Below are 17,593 nucleotides of genomic sequence, written 5' to 3'. Positions count from 1 at the left end.
AGCTACTCAACAGGCTGAGGTTTGAGCATCAGCATTCAAAGCTAGCCTAGGCAGGAAAGTCCATGAAACTCTTATCTCCAATTAACCACCAAAAGCCAGAAGTGTAGCTGTGGCTCAAATATTAGTGTGCCAGCCTTGACTGAAAAAGCTAAGGCCCAGAGTTCAATCCCCAGTACCAGCAGAAAAAAAAGTCTAGCCCCAAATAACATTCTTTCTGAGATGCTACCATATGCATTTTTACTAGGCAATCGGGAAGTAAAGGAAGATCAATACATTTTGAGTTCTATGCATGGCTCAGTTTTAAGTTTCATCTGTACAAAGACACAGCCCAAAAGTATCTCTTTTGTGTATCCTGCAAAATACTATTAGTATTTAGTACAAGTCAGTGGCCCAGATTGTAGATTGAAATGCTTAGTACAAATCAAAGAAAAATCACTTGTCATGTTCTCCGATTCATAGGAGATAGTATGGACTGATCCAATCTAGGCCTCCCTGGGCTCTGCTGGTTTCTCTTTTGCCTGTATTGTCATTCTTGGCCTGCAGTTCCGTAAGACCATCGCAGGATGTAACCATTCTCCTTGTTCTCTTCCCTATCGTGAGCTGGATGCTGATTCTAAAAGCAGTCCTCAGAACGAACCCCTGGCAGAGGTCTTTCAGCTTGTCTCTTGTCACCCAGACCAGCAGTAATTAGAGGGAATCTACTGTCCTTGCCTGCTGTGCAGGAAGGTGTGCAGGTGAAAGCCCAGAGCACAGAGAGCCTGGGCACTGCCATCTGTCACCTGGAGACTCAAAGAGCCACCAGAAAAGCCATGACAAGCCTTGTTTTCTTCCTCCCCAGAGGAGAATCCTTAAACATCTCAACTGGCAAATACCAAATATTATCTTCCATTTGGATATGATAAGATGTAAATGAAGGCAAAGTTGATCTTTTATTGCTTTTGTTTCCAGTTCATTTTGTTGTGGTTGGTTTGTTTGTTTTGGTGCTTGTCCTAGGGCTTGATCTCTGGGCCTGAGAGCTGTCCCTGAGCTTTTGCGCTCAAAGCTAGCACTCTACTACAGTACTTGAACCATAGCTCCCCTTCCAGTTTTTTATAGTTAATTGGAGATAAGAGTCTCATGGAGTTCCTTCCTGGGCTGGCTTTGAACTGTGATCCTCAGACCTCTGCCTTCTGAGTAGCTAGGATTATAGGCATGAGCTATTGGCACCTGGGCTGTTCTTTTTGAGGTATGTTCGTTGTATTTGTGTATGTGTGAATGTGGGTGGGTGTGTCCTGGGGTTTGAACTCAGGGCCTGAGTATTGTCCCCATTTTTTTTTTGGTCCGGTCGTGGGGCCTGAACTCTGGGCCTGGGCGCTGTCCCTCAGCTCTTCAGCTCAAGGCTAGCACTCTACCACTTGAGCCACAGCGCCACTCCCGGCTTTTTTCTTTTTGCTTATGTGGTGCTGAGGAATCGAACCCAGGGCCTCATGCATGCAAGGCAAGCACTCTACCACTGAGCCACCTTCCCAGCCCTATTGTCCCCATTTTTGCTCAAGGCTTTTACTCTACCACTTGAGCCATAGCTTCACTAAAGCTTTTTCTTTTTTTTTTTTGGTGGTTAATGAACTTTCCTGCCCAGGCTTGGCTTTGAACCATGGTTCTCAGATCTCAGCCTCCTGAGTAGTTAGGATTATAAGCATGAGCTACTAATGTCTGTCCTATTTTCATGAAAGGACAGGATCTTTCTATAGAGCCAAAGTTGGCCTTGAAATAGAGATCCTCCTGTCTTAGCCTTTTACAGATGTGCACCACCTCTCTCAGCCAATGGTAATCATTTTGACAATGTTTCCATCTTCACTTCGGCTTCCTCTCCTCCCACAATAACTCCCATGTAGGGTGTTCGCTTGCTTCCCTGCCATGGAGAGCTCAATCCTTTCCATTGCATTTTCTGTCTCCTTCCATTAAACTCGCCTGTTCTCTGAATGGCTGGTCTCATGCATTGTAAAAACAAAAAAGCAAGCAAGCAAACAAAACTTCTTACTTATTTTTGAAGGCTGGGAAAACATAAAAAGGCATACAATTAAAACTAAAAACTGCATTAATTCCACATCACAGAGATCAACCCAATGTATTAGTATCAATTAATATATTGACCTATTACTAAAAGTTGGTCACTCCTGTAACAAAGCCCCCAAAAATTAATTATGCAAGTGTAACATCAGTGACTAGATCACAAGTGTGCCTAAGTCAGTTCCAGGTTATTAACATGTGGAAGAATAGGCAGCCTTGGTTCCACAAAACTATTCAGTGCACCAGGCTGATGGAAAGAAGGCTATTTTAGCACATATATTCCAAAGTTACCCCAGATGGCAATGTCTCTTTCCATCTGGGTAAAAGGTGGGTCAGACAGAAGTGTGTGTGTGCTGAAGGTTTTCTAGGGAGGGCCTACATGACTCTCTTCTGACATTATGGGCTAGAATTCAATCATATTGCTCTACATAAGCGCTAAGGAGTCTGGATCATGTGTAGCCAGATAGAAGAAATGCTTTGGTTGAGAAAATAATCATCTCTACCACTGTATATTCTCTTACAGTCATTTTCAGTTCAGATATGTGTACATATGCATATATTTTGGATTAGAATGTATATTTAGCATTTTACTTGGCTTTCAAAAACCTCAAAGCTCTGAGCATTTTGCCACACAGTTCCTTGTAAATGAGGAAGGATCCATGATAGGCTGTATTATAGATTAGGGATGTCAACAACAAGACCATTCTTTTTCGGGGGGTTGGGGGATGACAGGGGGAGAGGATAGTACAATGTCCTGTTAGCATCCCTAGTAGAGCCCTTCCCACCATTGTGATGATCACAACTGTCTTAGGATGTTGCTAAATGGCTCCGGACATTCAGTTGAGAAGCACTGAGCTAACTCCACAATAATTTTATGGAAGTACTTTATTCCTTCCCAACAGTTAAGCAATTGTTGATTTCCTGCCTTGATTTTTCTTTGTAGTTTTATTTGCTATTTTGCCTCACTCTCTAATAAACATCCTTTCACATTAATTCAGACTTCAACAGTTGTTATTTATTAGGACAGAGTCCCTAGAGAGGGGTTATTAGGTCAAAGAATATGAATATTTTTTAGTCTCTTGATATCCACTGCCAAAGGGCTTTCCAGACAGGCTTGAGTGGTTTATTCAACCCACTTGCAGTGTATCTTGCTTTAATTTGTAAAGGGTTTGGTTGCTTAATAGGAGAATGGTATTATTTTAAGATAGTATTTCTTTAATAGTGAAATCAAATATTCTTGTTAGCCCCTCTTCGGCGCCCTCCTAGTAGCCTTTGTTAATTTTCCAACTGCTGTTTTGGTTTTCTTAAGGGTTGTGGGGACAATTGCTTGTTGAAATCAATCCATGACGTTTCCAAAGTGAGGAAAATTTTCTATTAGAATGTGGCTTTCCTTTGACATTGTGTACACAATTGTTATAACTTTTTTTTAATCACAGTATCCCATTGTGACTAGGTTCAATATTTGGACAGCTGTTCTTTCTTTTCTTTGGTTAAAAAAATCCAAACCTTCTAGGGAATGACAGAAATGGACCAATGGGTTTACTTTTATCTCAGTCCACAAACCTTTCCAGTTCTTGGTCCCAGAGTGGCTCACAGAGGCAGTATCTTGCCAAAATGATACTTCTGATTGTCATGCCCAAATGCTGTTCTGGTGTTATGATGAGTTCGGAACCTGATAACATGTAGGGCCATACCAAACTGTTTTCTCAAACCAGGACGTGGCCTGAGTTCCCCATTGCTCTCCCTCAGGCCATCTTTGTTTCTCTGTCCTTTTCCAATAGCTTCTGTTGCTGTCATGTGCAGTTGGATTCCCACATACCTATGCACTCAGGAATCATTCAAATGGATTATTTTCCTGTAATGGGAGGACAAAAAGTTAAACCTATGAGCTCCCTGCTGTTTTATTACTACATGAAGATTGGTTTGGAGTGATTATTCCCGTGGGATTGTGAAAATGAGCCAGTGATCCTCCTAGCACAAATCTCTGTCCTTTTATGTAAAATATTATTAGGCTTTCTGGAGCTCTGTCTTGATAAACCCTTTCTTAATCCAATAAATTTCAATAGATGAAATGTTTGTTTTCTCCTCCCTTTCTCAGTCCCAAAGCCTCTCTCTTTGGGCTTAAATGTCCCTTAAATGTACTATCCATTGTTACTGTTTATGTAACCCTCTGTTCAAGTATCTCAATGTATTTCCAAAACAATAAAGGAACACAACATACAGTACAAGGGGCAAATACTGGGCTCAGAAAAAATGTCACAGAAAGCATTAGCTCTACAGAAAACTGCAATGGTTTTACAGCTTTTTGTTTTTTAATACCTCTGTTGACAAGAATATTCTTCTCAAAGGCAGTACAGGAAACTTAAGCCCTCCACACTGTTAAACCATTAATTTGCTTAAAGGCTCAAGCTCTGGGCCTGAGCAGCAGGGAGAGCAGTTGGCTGGAGCTAGAGGGAGTCTGGGAAGTCTCCAAAGGCCATTCAGGGGTGGCCTTCTGGGAATCAAGTGTGCTTACTCCAAAAACCACAAATCTGGTCCCATCCCAGACTAGAGTGCCACCTGTCCCCTTCTAAATTATTTGTTAGCTACAAAGTAACCTCATTCAGTGGTCTGCAGACTTACCCTCACACAGGAATCACCATGAGAGAGGCTCTGATGAAATTCTGTTTCCCAAAGCTCCCCAGCTGATTTGGTTAGGCAGCCAGGATGGAGAGCTGTTACCACCAGCAGCCCACATCTGAACAAAAGGATTCAGGGCTGAGGTAATTCTGCCAAGTACTGAATGTCCTCCCGTCAATAGGTCAATAGGTGGAGCATCAGTTCCTTTCCTTTCTTTTATTCTTTTATTCTCTCTCTCTCTCTCTCTCTCTCTCTCTCTCTCTCTCTCTCTCTCTCTCTCCCACCCCATCCCCTTTTGGTGATGGTACTGGCGCTTGAATAAGGGCCTGGGTCCTGTTCCTGAGCTTTTGTGTTCAAGGCTGGTGTTTTACCACTTGAGCCACAGCTCCATTTCTGGCTTTTTTGGGGTGATCAATTAGAGAGAAGAGTCTCAAGGACTTATCTGCCCAGGTTGGCTTCCAACCTGTAGCCTCAGATCTCAGCCTCCTGAGTAGCTAGAATTACAGGCGTGAGCCACTCAGCGCTTGGCATCAGTTTCTTTTATCTGTATAATGGGTGGTGGCTAAAACCGCAAAGCAGCTTCCACCTTGGGGAACCTAAAATCCTACTGCCCTCTTTTCCCATTGTACCACAATCACCTTACACTTCTTTGCGCCCCCCTCCCCGCCCCTAGGGCTCATGTCTGGGTCACGGAGAAAGCCTTAGGCTTGGTAGGCGGCGCAGTCTGCCTGCTTCCCCCCGTGGGGCCCTCGCTCCGGGCGCACAAAGCCCCCGGCGCTGACGTCAGGGCCCCTCTCGGCGTGGCCGGCCCCCAGTGCAGGCGGAGCCGCGGCGCGCTCCCACCCCAAGCAGGAGCACGGAGCCAGCGGTCAGCCCCAGCGCAGCAGCCCAGCGCAGCCTGCCCGGAGCCCAGCCCGCGCACGCGCCCGCCACACCTGCAAACTTGTGCCACGGGCTCTGTCCGTCCCCAGGGAACCCGAGCGCCCGCAGCCCGCGCCCCACCCCGCCTGCTTCCAGCCATGGGTAAGCGAGCGCGCGCTGGCACCATGCCATGGCCACGGCTATGGCCTCACGCCCTCACCAGGGAGGGACACTCCCCGTCCAGGGGCCCGCCCTGCCCCTCCCCCTGTTCAGGTAGCACCTGATCAGCCACCTCTGTGACCTGTTCCAGTGCTGTTCCAGTCCGGGGCGGGGGTGGAGGGGTGGGAGGGGGGGTGAAGATGGGCGGGACGCTGCGCAGGTGTGTGGAATGCCCTAGTGCACCTCCCCACCTCATCTTGGGGACATCCTTGCTCTGGCTGTACCTAGGCTGCAACCCAGGTGTGCAAAACATCGGAGCTTGGGAGGAGGGCCCCCCCCAAAGGGTTGCGGGGAGAGCATACCGAACGTGTCCGGCTGCGGGGCTCCTGCTTTATGTCAAAGGTAGCAAGGAGTTGCTGGCCCATCTCCCGGGATGATCGTCCGGTTACTGTCCCAGCCTGCGCCGCCGCCTCCGCTCTTCTCCTTCACCCACGTGGAACGCACCCGTTTCCTTCAACCTGGGGTCTTCTCAGAGCTTCCATCGAGCCCTAATCTGTGAAAGCAAGAAATCGGGAGGGGAGGGGTTAGGGGACAGGATGGGACAGAGGGGACAGACTCTGTTCTTTGTCCCTTTCTTCCAACTATTGAAACGCCACAGCCCAGGCACAGGTACATGGCGTGTGAGGCAGCTTCAGGTGCAATCGGGGAGATCTACTAGCGACGGCCACAAACTCAACTCAGGAAGGTGAAAATCACCGATGTGTGTGTGTGTGTGTGTGTGTGTGTGTGTGTGTGTGTGCGAGAGAGAGAGAGAGAGAGAGAGAGAGAGACAGAGACAGAGACAGAGAGAAAGACAGAGAAAGAGAGAGACAGAGACAGAGAGAGAGAAGCGGCGGCAGTGGGATCCTTTCTGTCACGTCCTAACGCCCCAAAATGCTGGCGTCAGCAACGTGTCATTACATGGGAACTCTGTGGGGAGGAAATTAACCTAATTCTTTACCAACGCTGGGAATGTCGGAGGTATACCCTTCTCTAGTGACATGCAACTCCAGTCAGGGTGCCAGGAAGATCTCGAAGAACACCTCTGAAATAGGTGTGCTGATCTACTGTGGGTTAGTGGTAAGGGTTTGGGAATTGCCTGTCCCCGCCCCCACCCCACCCCACTCCCCATTTATCTCCTCTCTCTTCCATTCATTCCACTATTAAGATCCTAGAAATTAAGACGCTGAGATCTGAGGATCACTGTTCGAAGCCAGTCCCAGCAGAAAAGTCCCTGTGAGACTCTTATCTCCAATTAGCCACTCAAAAGCTGGGAAGTGGCACTGTGGCTCAAAAGGGTAAAGCACTAGCGTTGGAGAAACAGAGCTCAATGACAGCACCCAGGACCTGAGTTCAAGCCTCAGGACTGACCAAAAGAAAAGAAAAGAAAGAAAATAAAAATAAAACTTTGACCAAAGAGATAGGAAGGAGGGCATGTTATTTAAAAGGAACCTGAGAGAATTTTATAGCGTTGAGGGTTCTTTCTTCACTTTTTTCTTTCTTAAAACTTACTAAGATGAAAACTTGAGAGGAAACAAATCCCCTCTCCTAATCTTCTCAAAGTCAAGTGAGAGCCAGAATATGAATCTTGCTTAGAAAAGGCAGAATTGACGAGCTTGTAGCTCTGGCTTCTACTTCTTCTAATGCCTACCTGTAAATAGTCAAATCTCTCTGGTTCCTCTTTAAGTAAGTCTCATACATAAAAGTCAGATGGTCTTTGTGGGTCAGCTTGTGGCTGCTTTGGCAAAAGTTGTTACAGATGTAGTAATTCCACAGAAGTACAAGAGTGAGGAAAGCCATTCACAAACTGTCCTAAAATATATTGCTGGTGTTTGAATGCCAGACATTTCGATTCGTATGTTGAATTTGAACATAGAATTACATGTAGACCTTTTTCACAATGGCTTTTACAATACTCTGGGCTTAATTGTGGGTGGGCTTTATTTTTAAATAGGTGCAGAAGGTAGATGCACTTCTCATGAAGCAAATATCCAAGCCAGGGGCCTGTTCTCAAGGAAGTACTTTGTGTCTTGGACAATTATTGGTTCTACACTTTAATTGCCAATTTATGTTAATTTGTGCATACTTCACTGGTTCTGGAAGTAGCCTTGGTTTTAGTTTGTAGTTTTATATTAAAAAGAAACTTCCCTTCATGCCAGATTTCCTTTAGAGTCTTAGTAAATACACCACAGGGCCATGAACTGGTTTTATTTTTCCAGATGTATTTCATTACCAATCATACCCTTATGAATGTTTTAATTACAATGACTTAATGTTGGGAAAACTCTCAGCATTGGTCTATTGAGTTGGTTCAGTTGTGTACATCACTGGTGAAATGAATGAGGATTGTAAAATAAAATCCCCTTTGGATCCCCACTTTCAGGTATTCAGAAATATTTACAAAAAAAGATGGTGTGTATAAATCTATCTTTCAGTGCTACTTGAAAGAAAACACTTTATTATTGAGCTGCTGGTTATTCAGCTTAAAATATCCTATGCATATAATTTACATATTTAAGTGTATGAGTTTTAGTGCAACTAGTGAGAGTGTAACTATCACTACTAGTTAATATTAGAATATTTTCATCACCCTCAAAAGCAATCTTGTACTCATTAGCAGTCATTCCTCATTCTCCCCAGCCCCTAGCAACCACTAACCTACTTTTGTGTCTGTGGATTTGCCTTTTCTGGATATTTTATGGAAATAGAATGAGCCAAGTAATGTTTGAAGTATGTTAGATGGTTCAGTTTCTTTGTTTTGCACAATAGGGAGATGTCCATGTATTTATATGCAGTCCACTACCTAAATGACTGTGCTGAAACACATTGCTTCTCTAGTGAATCAAAGTCATGCCCTGTCCTCATCAGCCTTTCTCTGGTTTTATAGTTGGCTAAGAGTTCTATTGTTTTATTCATCTGCCTGAAGACATAGTCATTTAAAAGTTTTAGTACATTAATATTTTATTGGGGGGGCAGTATTTAGACTTGAATTAAGCACCTCACCCATTGCAGGCAAGTTCTCAACCCTTTTTTGCTTTATTTTCCACATGATATCTTAAGGTTTTCCCCCTAGAGATGGCCTCAAAGTTCTATCTTTCTACCTAAGGCTGGGATGACAGTCTGTGACCTATCAACCATACCAAGCTATTTTTTGTTGAGATGGAGGTCTCAAACCACCGTCCTGCATATCTCTGCCTTCTGAGGAACTGGAACTACAGGTGTTAGCCCTGATGCCTGGTCACAATAACTTCTCTCTCTCTCTCTCTTTTTTTTTTTTGGCAGTCCTGGGGCTTGAACTCAGGGCCTCGGCATTGTCCCCAAGCTTCTTTGGCTCAAGGCTAGCACTCTACCACTTGAGCCACAGTGCCATTTCTGGCTTTTGCTGTTTATGCGTTAGTGAGGAATTGAACCCTGGGGCTTCATACACAAGCACTATGCCACTAAGCCACATTCCCAGACCCACAATAACTTCTTATAAGGCATTTGTGGAATACCCTTTCACTATGGTTCATATACTTCAGAAGAAATGCTGATTTCCTTTCCTTAGCTACTAAGAATTTTAAATGAAATCTTATGCATAAAATCAAAATAGTTCTTTTGACTCATTTTATAGTAAGGAAGATTTTTTTATTTTTGTTGTGTTTTATAAAATATTATTTTCTTTAAGTAGTTGTACAAAGGAGTTGTCATTGTACAGAACAGTTTATGAATACAGTGCCTCTTGATCAATGTCTCCCCTTTTTTTGTGGTGTTTTTGAGACAGGTCTTCCTGTGTTGCCCAGGCTGGCCTTGAACTCATGGGCTCACGTGATCTTATATCAACCTTCCAAGTATTTTGTGGACCACAAGCTCAAGCCTCCACATTTGGCTAAAATAGGAAGTTTTTATGACTATACAAATCAAATCATTCAATGAAAGAGAATTTTTTAAATACTGGTTTAATGGTGTTACCTGGCAATCTTGAAAAAGGCACCTGATTCAGTGGCCCTGGACAGGACCTGGGTTTTCTAACATGCTCCAGGTACTGTTAATGTTCCTGCTGGTCTACGATCCAGGAAATAGAGGAAAAGCCCTACAAGCCCCAGAGATCAGGTTCCTGCCCAGCTTGCCCCTAACTTGTTGTGTGATGGAGGATAAATCACTCTCACTTCTTAATTCCTTTCCTATCTTTCTAAAAAGGTGAAATTCCTTCTTTGGAGATCTACAAGTATGTAATTTAGAAAAAAAAGAAATGAGAGAGTAATGTTATGCTTGGAAAAACATGAGCAAACAGCTCCCTAATTGTTTAAACACTGGCTCCATGAAAGCTGCAACACAGGCATCATTTGTAGTTGGGTTAAATGCTGGCACTTCCTATGTGCCCTCCTACAGGATGATTGGCTCTCAAGGCAAGTGGTAAAGGAAGCCATCCTGTGTATTCTCTAACAATTTCAGCTTTCGCCTCTTCCCTGAACTCTTTAGAGCTGTCTGTGTCAGAGAACTTTTCCTGACCTCACACCCAAGACCAGAGGCTGTGATCAAAAGAAAGCACTGAAGGACCATACTTGCAACTTTTGGTTCAGGAGGTTTTCTCTGGAATTCAGATGTAATTGGAGACAAAAAAACGTGGTATCCTAGCGAATAACTGGGCAGGAAGTGGTCTCAGCATGGGTTAGCCAGCCTCTCTCACAGTCTAAAGGTCTCATGTGGAGCGTGCCACTGGTCTTGAAGAGCATTCCTTTCAAAACAGGCTGAAATATTGAGTGAACCAGTGAATGTGCTGATGGCTGTTTGTGACAAACAGGAAGCAATTAATTCTTTATGTATTTTTGCTCTAGCAAAAGTTGTTACCCAAACCACTTGGCCCCTCCTCATTGAGACCAAGCTGTGGGGTGGTTTATTGAAAATGCCAAAGTGGTGATTCATGTGTCCTAATATTTTAGTTAACTCTAAGCATGAATTCGTTGAGATGTTGTTGCAAAGTCAAGTCCTTTGCTGTGAATGTGAGGTCCTGATTGGAGTTTATTGAAGCTTTTTTCTAACATGAATCACAGTCAACACCCATTGGCTTCTTAAATCCATTTTGAGATTCTCTTAAAGGAGAATAAGAAACTAATGGCACTAGGAACGAATCTATGCATAATCCTTTTATATCTTCTACCCCACTCCCTGTAAGTCTTTCAAAATTGTCCAAGCTATAATATTTGGCATCTATTTCCCAAGTGACTGACTTTTGTTAAGACTTTCCAAAGAAGTGGACCTGGTTTTCAAAAAAGAAAAACTTTCTTTTAGTACTCATATTCTATTAGTTTATGTAATATCAAATGACCTTTCATAATCGTGATAAATACAACTAGCATAAACAGATTCTAGAACAAAGAATCTTTTTTTTTTTATGTGTGTGATGGGGTGGTTACTGGGGCTTGAAATCAGGCCTTGTGCTGTCCCTTAGTTTTTTTGTTGTTTTGGTTTTTTTTGCTTAGAGTTGGCACTCTACCACAGTGAGCCACAGCTCTACTTCTGGCCTTTTGGTGGTTAATTGGAGATAAGAATCTCACAGACTTTCCTGCCTGGGCTGGCTTCAAACCACGATCCTCAGATCTCAGCCTTTTTAGTAGCTAGGATTACAGACATTAGTCTCCAGTGCATGGCTCAGAGGTCTCTTAAGTACATGATTCAGCTGGTAGGAGAATGAGTTCAGACATCTTAGAGAAAAAATCTCCTGGAACCACATTATGTGGATAGTAGTCAATATGGTTTAAAAACAGTGGAGGATACTAGGTAACTATGTGGGGTACATTAGGTGAAATTACAGTTTCTATTTTATGTTAGAACCATTGCCACTCATTTGATAATTGTGACAAGATTTTTTCTGTTTTAAAACCAAATTTATCAAGAGTAGAGATTATTTTACTCATTGTATTCCAGTATTCATTTGAAGGATTGGCATGTTGTAATTGCTCTACAGATACTTGTTTAAAAAAACACATGTGGATTTTATCACATAATGCAGTTTATGAAGGTCTGTATTATAAATGTATATATTTCAGTGTATGTGAAAATAGAGCTTACAAACTGATAATTAAATAGGACAAATGACATGACTATTCTTCAATAATATTGATACTTTCAGTGAAAATTTTCACTGAATGACCGAATTTTCCCTCTTGATGTCACTTTAGAAGTAATTGGATCACTTCAGGTGCATTAGGTATATTAGGGTTAAATAAGTGCCCATCATGGTGCCACATGGGTACCATGTGCTGATCGAAGCCTACATTTCTGTGTTCCTCTTACCTACCTGTTGCCCAGGAGGCTCTCAAAGGAAGATGAGCCCCATTCCTGTATGCTGAGAACCATGAAGAAGAAGCAAAGAAAGAAAAATAACTAAGCAATGCTGGGTGCTGATGCCTCAAGCCTGTAATCCTAGCTACTCATAAGGCTGAGATCTGAGGATTGAAATGATCCAGGGCAGGAAAGTCTGTGAGACTCTTCAATTAGTCACCAAAAGCAGAAATGGAGCTGTGGCTCAAGCGGTAGAGGTCCAATCTTGAGTAAAAAGTCTAGACAGTGCCCAGGTCCTGAATTCAAGCCCTAATGCCCAGTACTGGCGTGCACACACACACACACACACACACACACACACACCTGTTATCAAGCAAGGCCTGCTATCAGATAACCAGTTATTTCACAAAGGCTTATAAACAGTTATAATAGGCATGCTGTAAGGTCTTGGAGGAAAACAAAAACCAATATCTAAGGACAAAAGGTGGAGCAAGGCAGTATTTTAGAGGGGTTTCCTAAAGAGGAAGATACATCTGAGCTGTCTTGAACTATTGCCAGATGCTTGTACAGATGTGTGTATATACAAGAGCCATGACCAAAGCTCTTGGATGGAGATTTTGAGGAGTTGAGAATGGCCTGAGGTGGGCAAATGTGGAGAAGAGAGGCCAGACAGTGGATCATTACTCTGTTGACCCTAACAAAGTATAGAAGGAATTCTCAAAAGGGTGAAAGCTTGTGACTTTGGTGAAGCCTCCACTGGAAACTTGTATCTGAGTTGTATTGAGTGGATGTGCAGAATTGGGATAATCTGAGAAAGAGAGATATTGGAAGTTAACAGGTTTATTGGTAGGATCCAGAAAATAATTGGCCCCAGACATAGCAAAGAGGGAGTATGGCGATAGTAGAAAGGAAGAGCTGATAAGTGGAATGAAAGTCAGATGCGAGTAACGAATTCTAGTTGATTACAAATGGACACATAGAAACGAATCTTTTACAAATTGCTTGAAGTCTGGTATATTGTGTTCTCCCTTTCAAGGATAGAGAAGGAAGTATGAACTTTTGGGATCAAAAGAGATACAAGTGAACTTTGATATGATTCTAGAAGGGTGTAAGTTGAAGTGTCCTATCCTAGTCTGTTTGTTTTTTAACTTGAAAAGTGGCATGATTTCTTTTGTAAATATTTGCAAGAATTCACCCATGCAGTTCTTTATGTTTAATATTTTCTTTGTGGGAATGTTTTATAACTTAAAAATTATATTTCTTGAAGCCAGATGCTAGTGATTCATACCTATAATCCTAGCTACTCGGGAGGCTGAGATCTGAGGACCTTGGTGTAAAGCCAGGCATGGGCAGGAAAGTCCGTGAGACTCTTATGACCAATTAGCTACCAACAAAAGCTGGAAGTGCAGCTGTGGCTCAAGAGATAGAGCACTAGCCTTGTTCACAAAAGCTCAGGGACAGCACCCGGGCCCTGAGTTCAAGCCCCAGGACTAGCATGCATGCATGGGTGTATGTATACGCAATTCCCCCCCCCCACAAACACACTTACATTTCTTGAACATATATAGGACTATTGATACTTATATTTTGTTTCCTTTTGGGTAAGTTGTATTTTTGAAGGATTTTGTCCATTTTATTTTATTTTTTATTGTGAACATACTGTACAGAGGGGTTACAATTACATGGGCAAGATAATGAGAACATTTCTTATCAAGCATTGTAGCCTCCTCCTTTGTTTCCCCTTCACATCCCTTCCCATCCTCCCCACGCCCCCCTACCCAATCCTCCCCCCCCCACCAAAGTTGTAAAGTTCATTTTCGACATAACGACTTGTACGTCTCATTGTTGCAATGGGTCCACCCGTATCCCTATTTAAACAAGTTGTTTTTTCCCTTCCCCTCCACAAATTATACCAACATCAAATACAGTGAAAGCAGGGGTTATACCGTGGGGGAGGAGACTTTGTCCATTTTAATCTAAGTTATTTAACTTATTGGCATAAAGTTCATAATCTTACATCTATTTAATCTTATTCATAGACCTTGTACATGACTAATGATATAGGTATCTGTGTTATATTTTTGTAACCTTTCAATTTTTATTTTGTTTTGTTTTGTCTTGTTTTGAAACAAGATCTTAGTCTGTAGCCCAGGCTGGTCTGGAACTCTCTATGTAGCTGAGGCTGATCACATACTTGTGATCCTCCTATCTCAGTCTTCAGAGTGCTGAGATTATGGACATGTACCACCAAACCTAGCTTTGAACTGTAATAGCTTTATATATTATAATTATATCTAGCAGAAAATGATTCATTCTTTGGAGTCAAATGTGTAAATCATCTCAATAAGCAGCGAACCATTTCCTGGAAATAAGAGTACCTGGTTTTCCTTGGTACCTTGAATGCTTACTGTACTTTCTCTATGAAAGGATTGAGTCTATGAAGTTTGTTTTGCTTACTAAAACCATTTTCATGGTCTTCCCATCTCTTCATTAAGTAGAAAGACATGAAGGATTTAATCACATCCTTAATTACCATGATAGCCTTTCCATATTTAGAATTCATCTTCTTAACTATAATCAAATCTTACTCAGATGAAGCTTTTAAGGCATCCTTCCTGGAAGTTCTGTCCTTATAGTATGTGGTCAGATGTTTGGTAGTTTACTCCCATGTGTTTGAAAGGCACAAGAGTTGGATGGGACAGGACTGATTTCCCCCTTGTTGCTTGCAGAGCCTTTCCCTATAGCCCCTGATCTGTCTGCTCTTCAGATGTGCCTTAACCCCACCCCCAAATGGAGACCACAAGTCACTGTTTACCCAGACATCTGGTCACCCTTTCAAAAGAGTGCTAGTGTGGAAAAGAGATGCATCAGGAAAGAAGGTCAGGAAAAGCATAGCAAATTTGCTGTTTTGTATGTGCATCAAGTCACTGTACATCATCTCTCAGAAAAGGCTGTTTCAATGGTGGATTTTAAAATGGGTGCCAAAATTCAGACATCTGTTCCTTCGCACAGTGAGCAAAGAATGAAGGTATAATTAGCAAAGTAATTCAAATACTTAAGATAACTTGATGCAGCCTTTTATTTTGTATTTTCCTTTTCGTTTTCCCATTTGGCATATTCTGACAGTTTCCATGGTAAGTAGAACAGAATTCAGAACACTAAAAGGACACATTTCCATTGCAGGAATTATTACCATTTTGTAAAGCCATTGTACTGGATTACCAAAAACTGTTTGGAGCTCTTTATAGGGTGATAGCTTGTCACAAATATTTTAAGATGTTTTTATAAGAGGTATGAATATATCAAAATCATTAAAATTTTGTTATGGAAATAAAATATGTATACAAAAAGTGAGCAGATCATAAAGCATACAGCATGACTGTTTTATATAAATGCTTAAGAAGCAGAACATGAGCCAGGTACTGGTGCTCACGCCTGTAATCCTAGCTACTCAGGAGGCTGAGAAGTGAGGATTGTGGTTCAAAACCTGCCCAGGCAGGTAAGTCTGTAAGACCCTTACTTCCAATTAATCACAAAAAAATGCAGAAGTAAATCTGTGGCTTGAGTGGGTAGAGTGTTATCCTTGAGCGAAAAAGCTAAGGGATAGGGGCCAAACGCTGAGTTGAAGCCCCAGTACCAACATAAATATATAAGTGTAAATAAATAAATAAATAAATATACATTCTATCTATTTACTGAATGTTTATTGGCTGAGTAGTGATAGAAGGAGAATCAACATGTGATTTTTCTAGCCAGGTGCCAATGGTTCATGCCTGTATCCTAGCTACTAGAAGGGTAAGATCTGAGGATCGCAGTTCAAAGCCAGCTTGGGTAGGAAAGTTCTTGAATCTATTCTCTTCAATTAACCACCAAAAAAACTGGAAGTGGCACTGTGGCTCAAGTGGCAGAGCACTAGCCTTGAGCTTCGGGACAGTGTCCAGGTCCTGAGTTCAAACCCCAGGAGCAGAGGGTGTACGCACTTGCGTGCAAAGATGTGATTTTCCTGGTTTGTAAATTATTTTTGTACTTCTATGTATTCACTGTAGTAGTTCACACATTTATATGTTGTATTTTGATCTAATTAATCACTCTATTGCTTTTCCTCTTCTTTCTTCCTTGTCCCCCTACTCCCTACTTTTTTGTGTGTTTGTGTGTCAGTCTTGGAGCCGAAGTAAATTTGTGGCTTGAGTGCGTAGGAACCCTAGATGGTGAGCCAAAGTGACAGGTGGTATTTTTACTTAACCCAAACATTGACATTTATGAGAAAAGAAAAATCCTCAATATATTAACATGTGACTTTAGAAAACTACAGCCTGATTTGCATCATTTCAAACCCAAGTCGACATTTAAGATGCAAATTTCTAGCTAAAAGAGAAAAAGACCAATTTTCCACTAATATCTTTAAGTAATGCAGCTAAGGTAACTCAAGAAAAGATTTCTTCAGTTCAAGTGCTATTTCCATGTTTGGTGATGTTACTTGGGAAAATGAAAATTTCCAGGTGAATTCAAGATTACCAAGTTCCCCTCAGTAACTTAATGGAACACTTCTTGTGGAATATTTTACATAGCTGGTCACTCTGCAAAGAGGAGGCAGAACACTTAGGCTATAGCAAGATCTTAATTTATTCCAGAAAGCAGTGTATTCAGCCATCAAATGAGATTATGCGTGCAACTCTACTTGTTACTTCACAGAAATATTCTTATTCCTCAACAAGGCCGCAAATATTTATTTGAGAGCACTAGGATTCCAAAATGTAATTTTTCTAAAACATATCTTTGGAAGTATATATATTTTTGGTGAGGATACTGGGGTTTGAATTTAGGGCTTGCATACTTGTCCCTTAGATTCTTCCCCAGGGTTGGTGCTCTACCACATGAGCCATACCTGCACTTCTGGATTTTTGGTAGTTAATTGGAGATAAAAAAAAAAAGTCTCACAGACTTTTCCCTGCAAGCTAGCTTCAAACCACAATCCTCAGATCTCAGCCTCCTGAGTAGCTAGGCTTACAGGTGTGAGCCAACAGCCCCTGCCTAATTATTCTTAAATATATTTATAGTGTTGTAACGGTACACAATTTCAATTGGTTCCTCTTGCTTTAATTATGTTGGATTCATCTTGCATAATTTTACATACTGAGACTTCTAAATAAACTGAAGTGTTATTTTAAAATTATTTATGCAAAAATATTAAGCATTGATGAACTTTATTTGAAATAAAAATAGTAGTATTCTTTGAGGGTAAAGTTAATAAAAGGAAACCTAGTTCCTTGATTTCCTAGAATTAAGGGTTTATCCTAATATAAAACAGCAAATATTCAGAATATTATTTATCATAAAATTTAATTACATTTGAAAGCAGGTAAAAATAATAGGCAAAACCCAGAGCTACATAGTAGCCAGTCAAGCAACTGTCTTCTAGGTTGGAGTGCCTATCCAGCAACACAAGGCCCTGAGTTCAAATCTCAGTATAGGAAAAGAAAAATGCAAGAAAGAAAGAATGAAAAAAAAGAAAGAAGTAAGAAGGAAAATTTGACCTCTGTTAACCATTCCCTGCAGGTGAAGAGGTTAATTTCTAAATAAGGAAGTAAAAGGAGTAGAAAAG

General features: G+C 41.6%; 1 protein-coding gene across 1 annotated transcript in view; it reads left to right on the top strand.

Moving 5' to 3' along the window:
- Window positions 1-5,572: 5,572 nt before the first annotated feature.
- The window catches only part of Gpm6b (glycoprotein M6B), a 130,569-nt gene continuing 118,548 nt past the window's right edge, over window positions 5,573-17,593 (top strand). The window contains exon 1 of the mRNA XM_013032188.1: window positions 5,573-5,691. Within this exon, the coding sequence (XP_012887642.1) occupies window positions 5,688-5,691 (4 nt within the window). The 5' untranslated portion in view covers window positions 5,573-5,687. The remainder of the gene's footprint in view (window positions 5,692-17,593) is intronic.

This window comes from Dipodomys ordii, unplaced genomic scaffold, assembly GCF_000151885.1.
Source record: "Dipodomys ordii isolate 6190 unplaced genomic scaffold, Dord_2.0 Scaffold150, whole genome shotgun sequence".
NCBI classification, from domain to species: domain Eukaryota; kingdom Metazoa; phylum Chordata; class Mammalia; order Rodentia; family Heteromyidae; genus Dipodomys; species Dipodomys ordii.
Note: the sequence above shows the minus strand (reverse complement) of the source record. Positions and strands in the feature narration are given on the sequence as shown.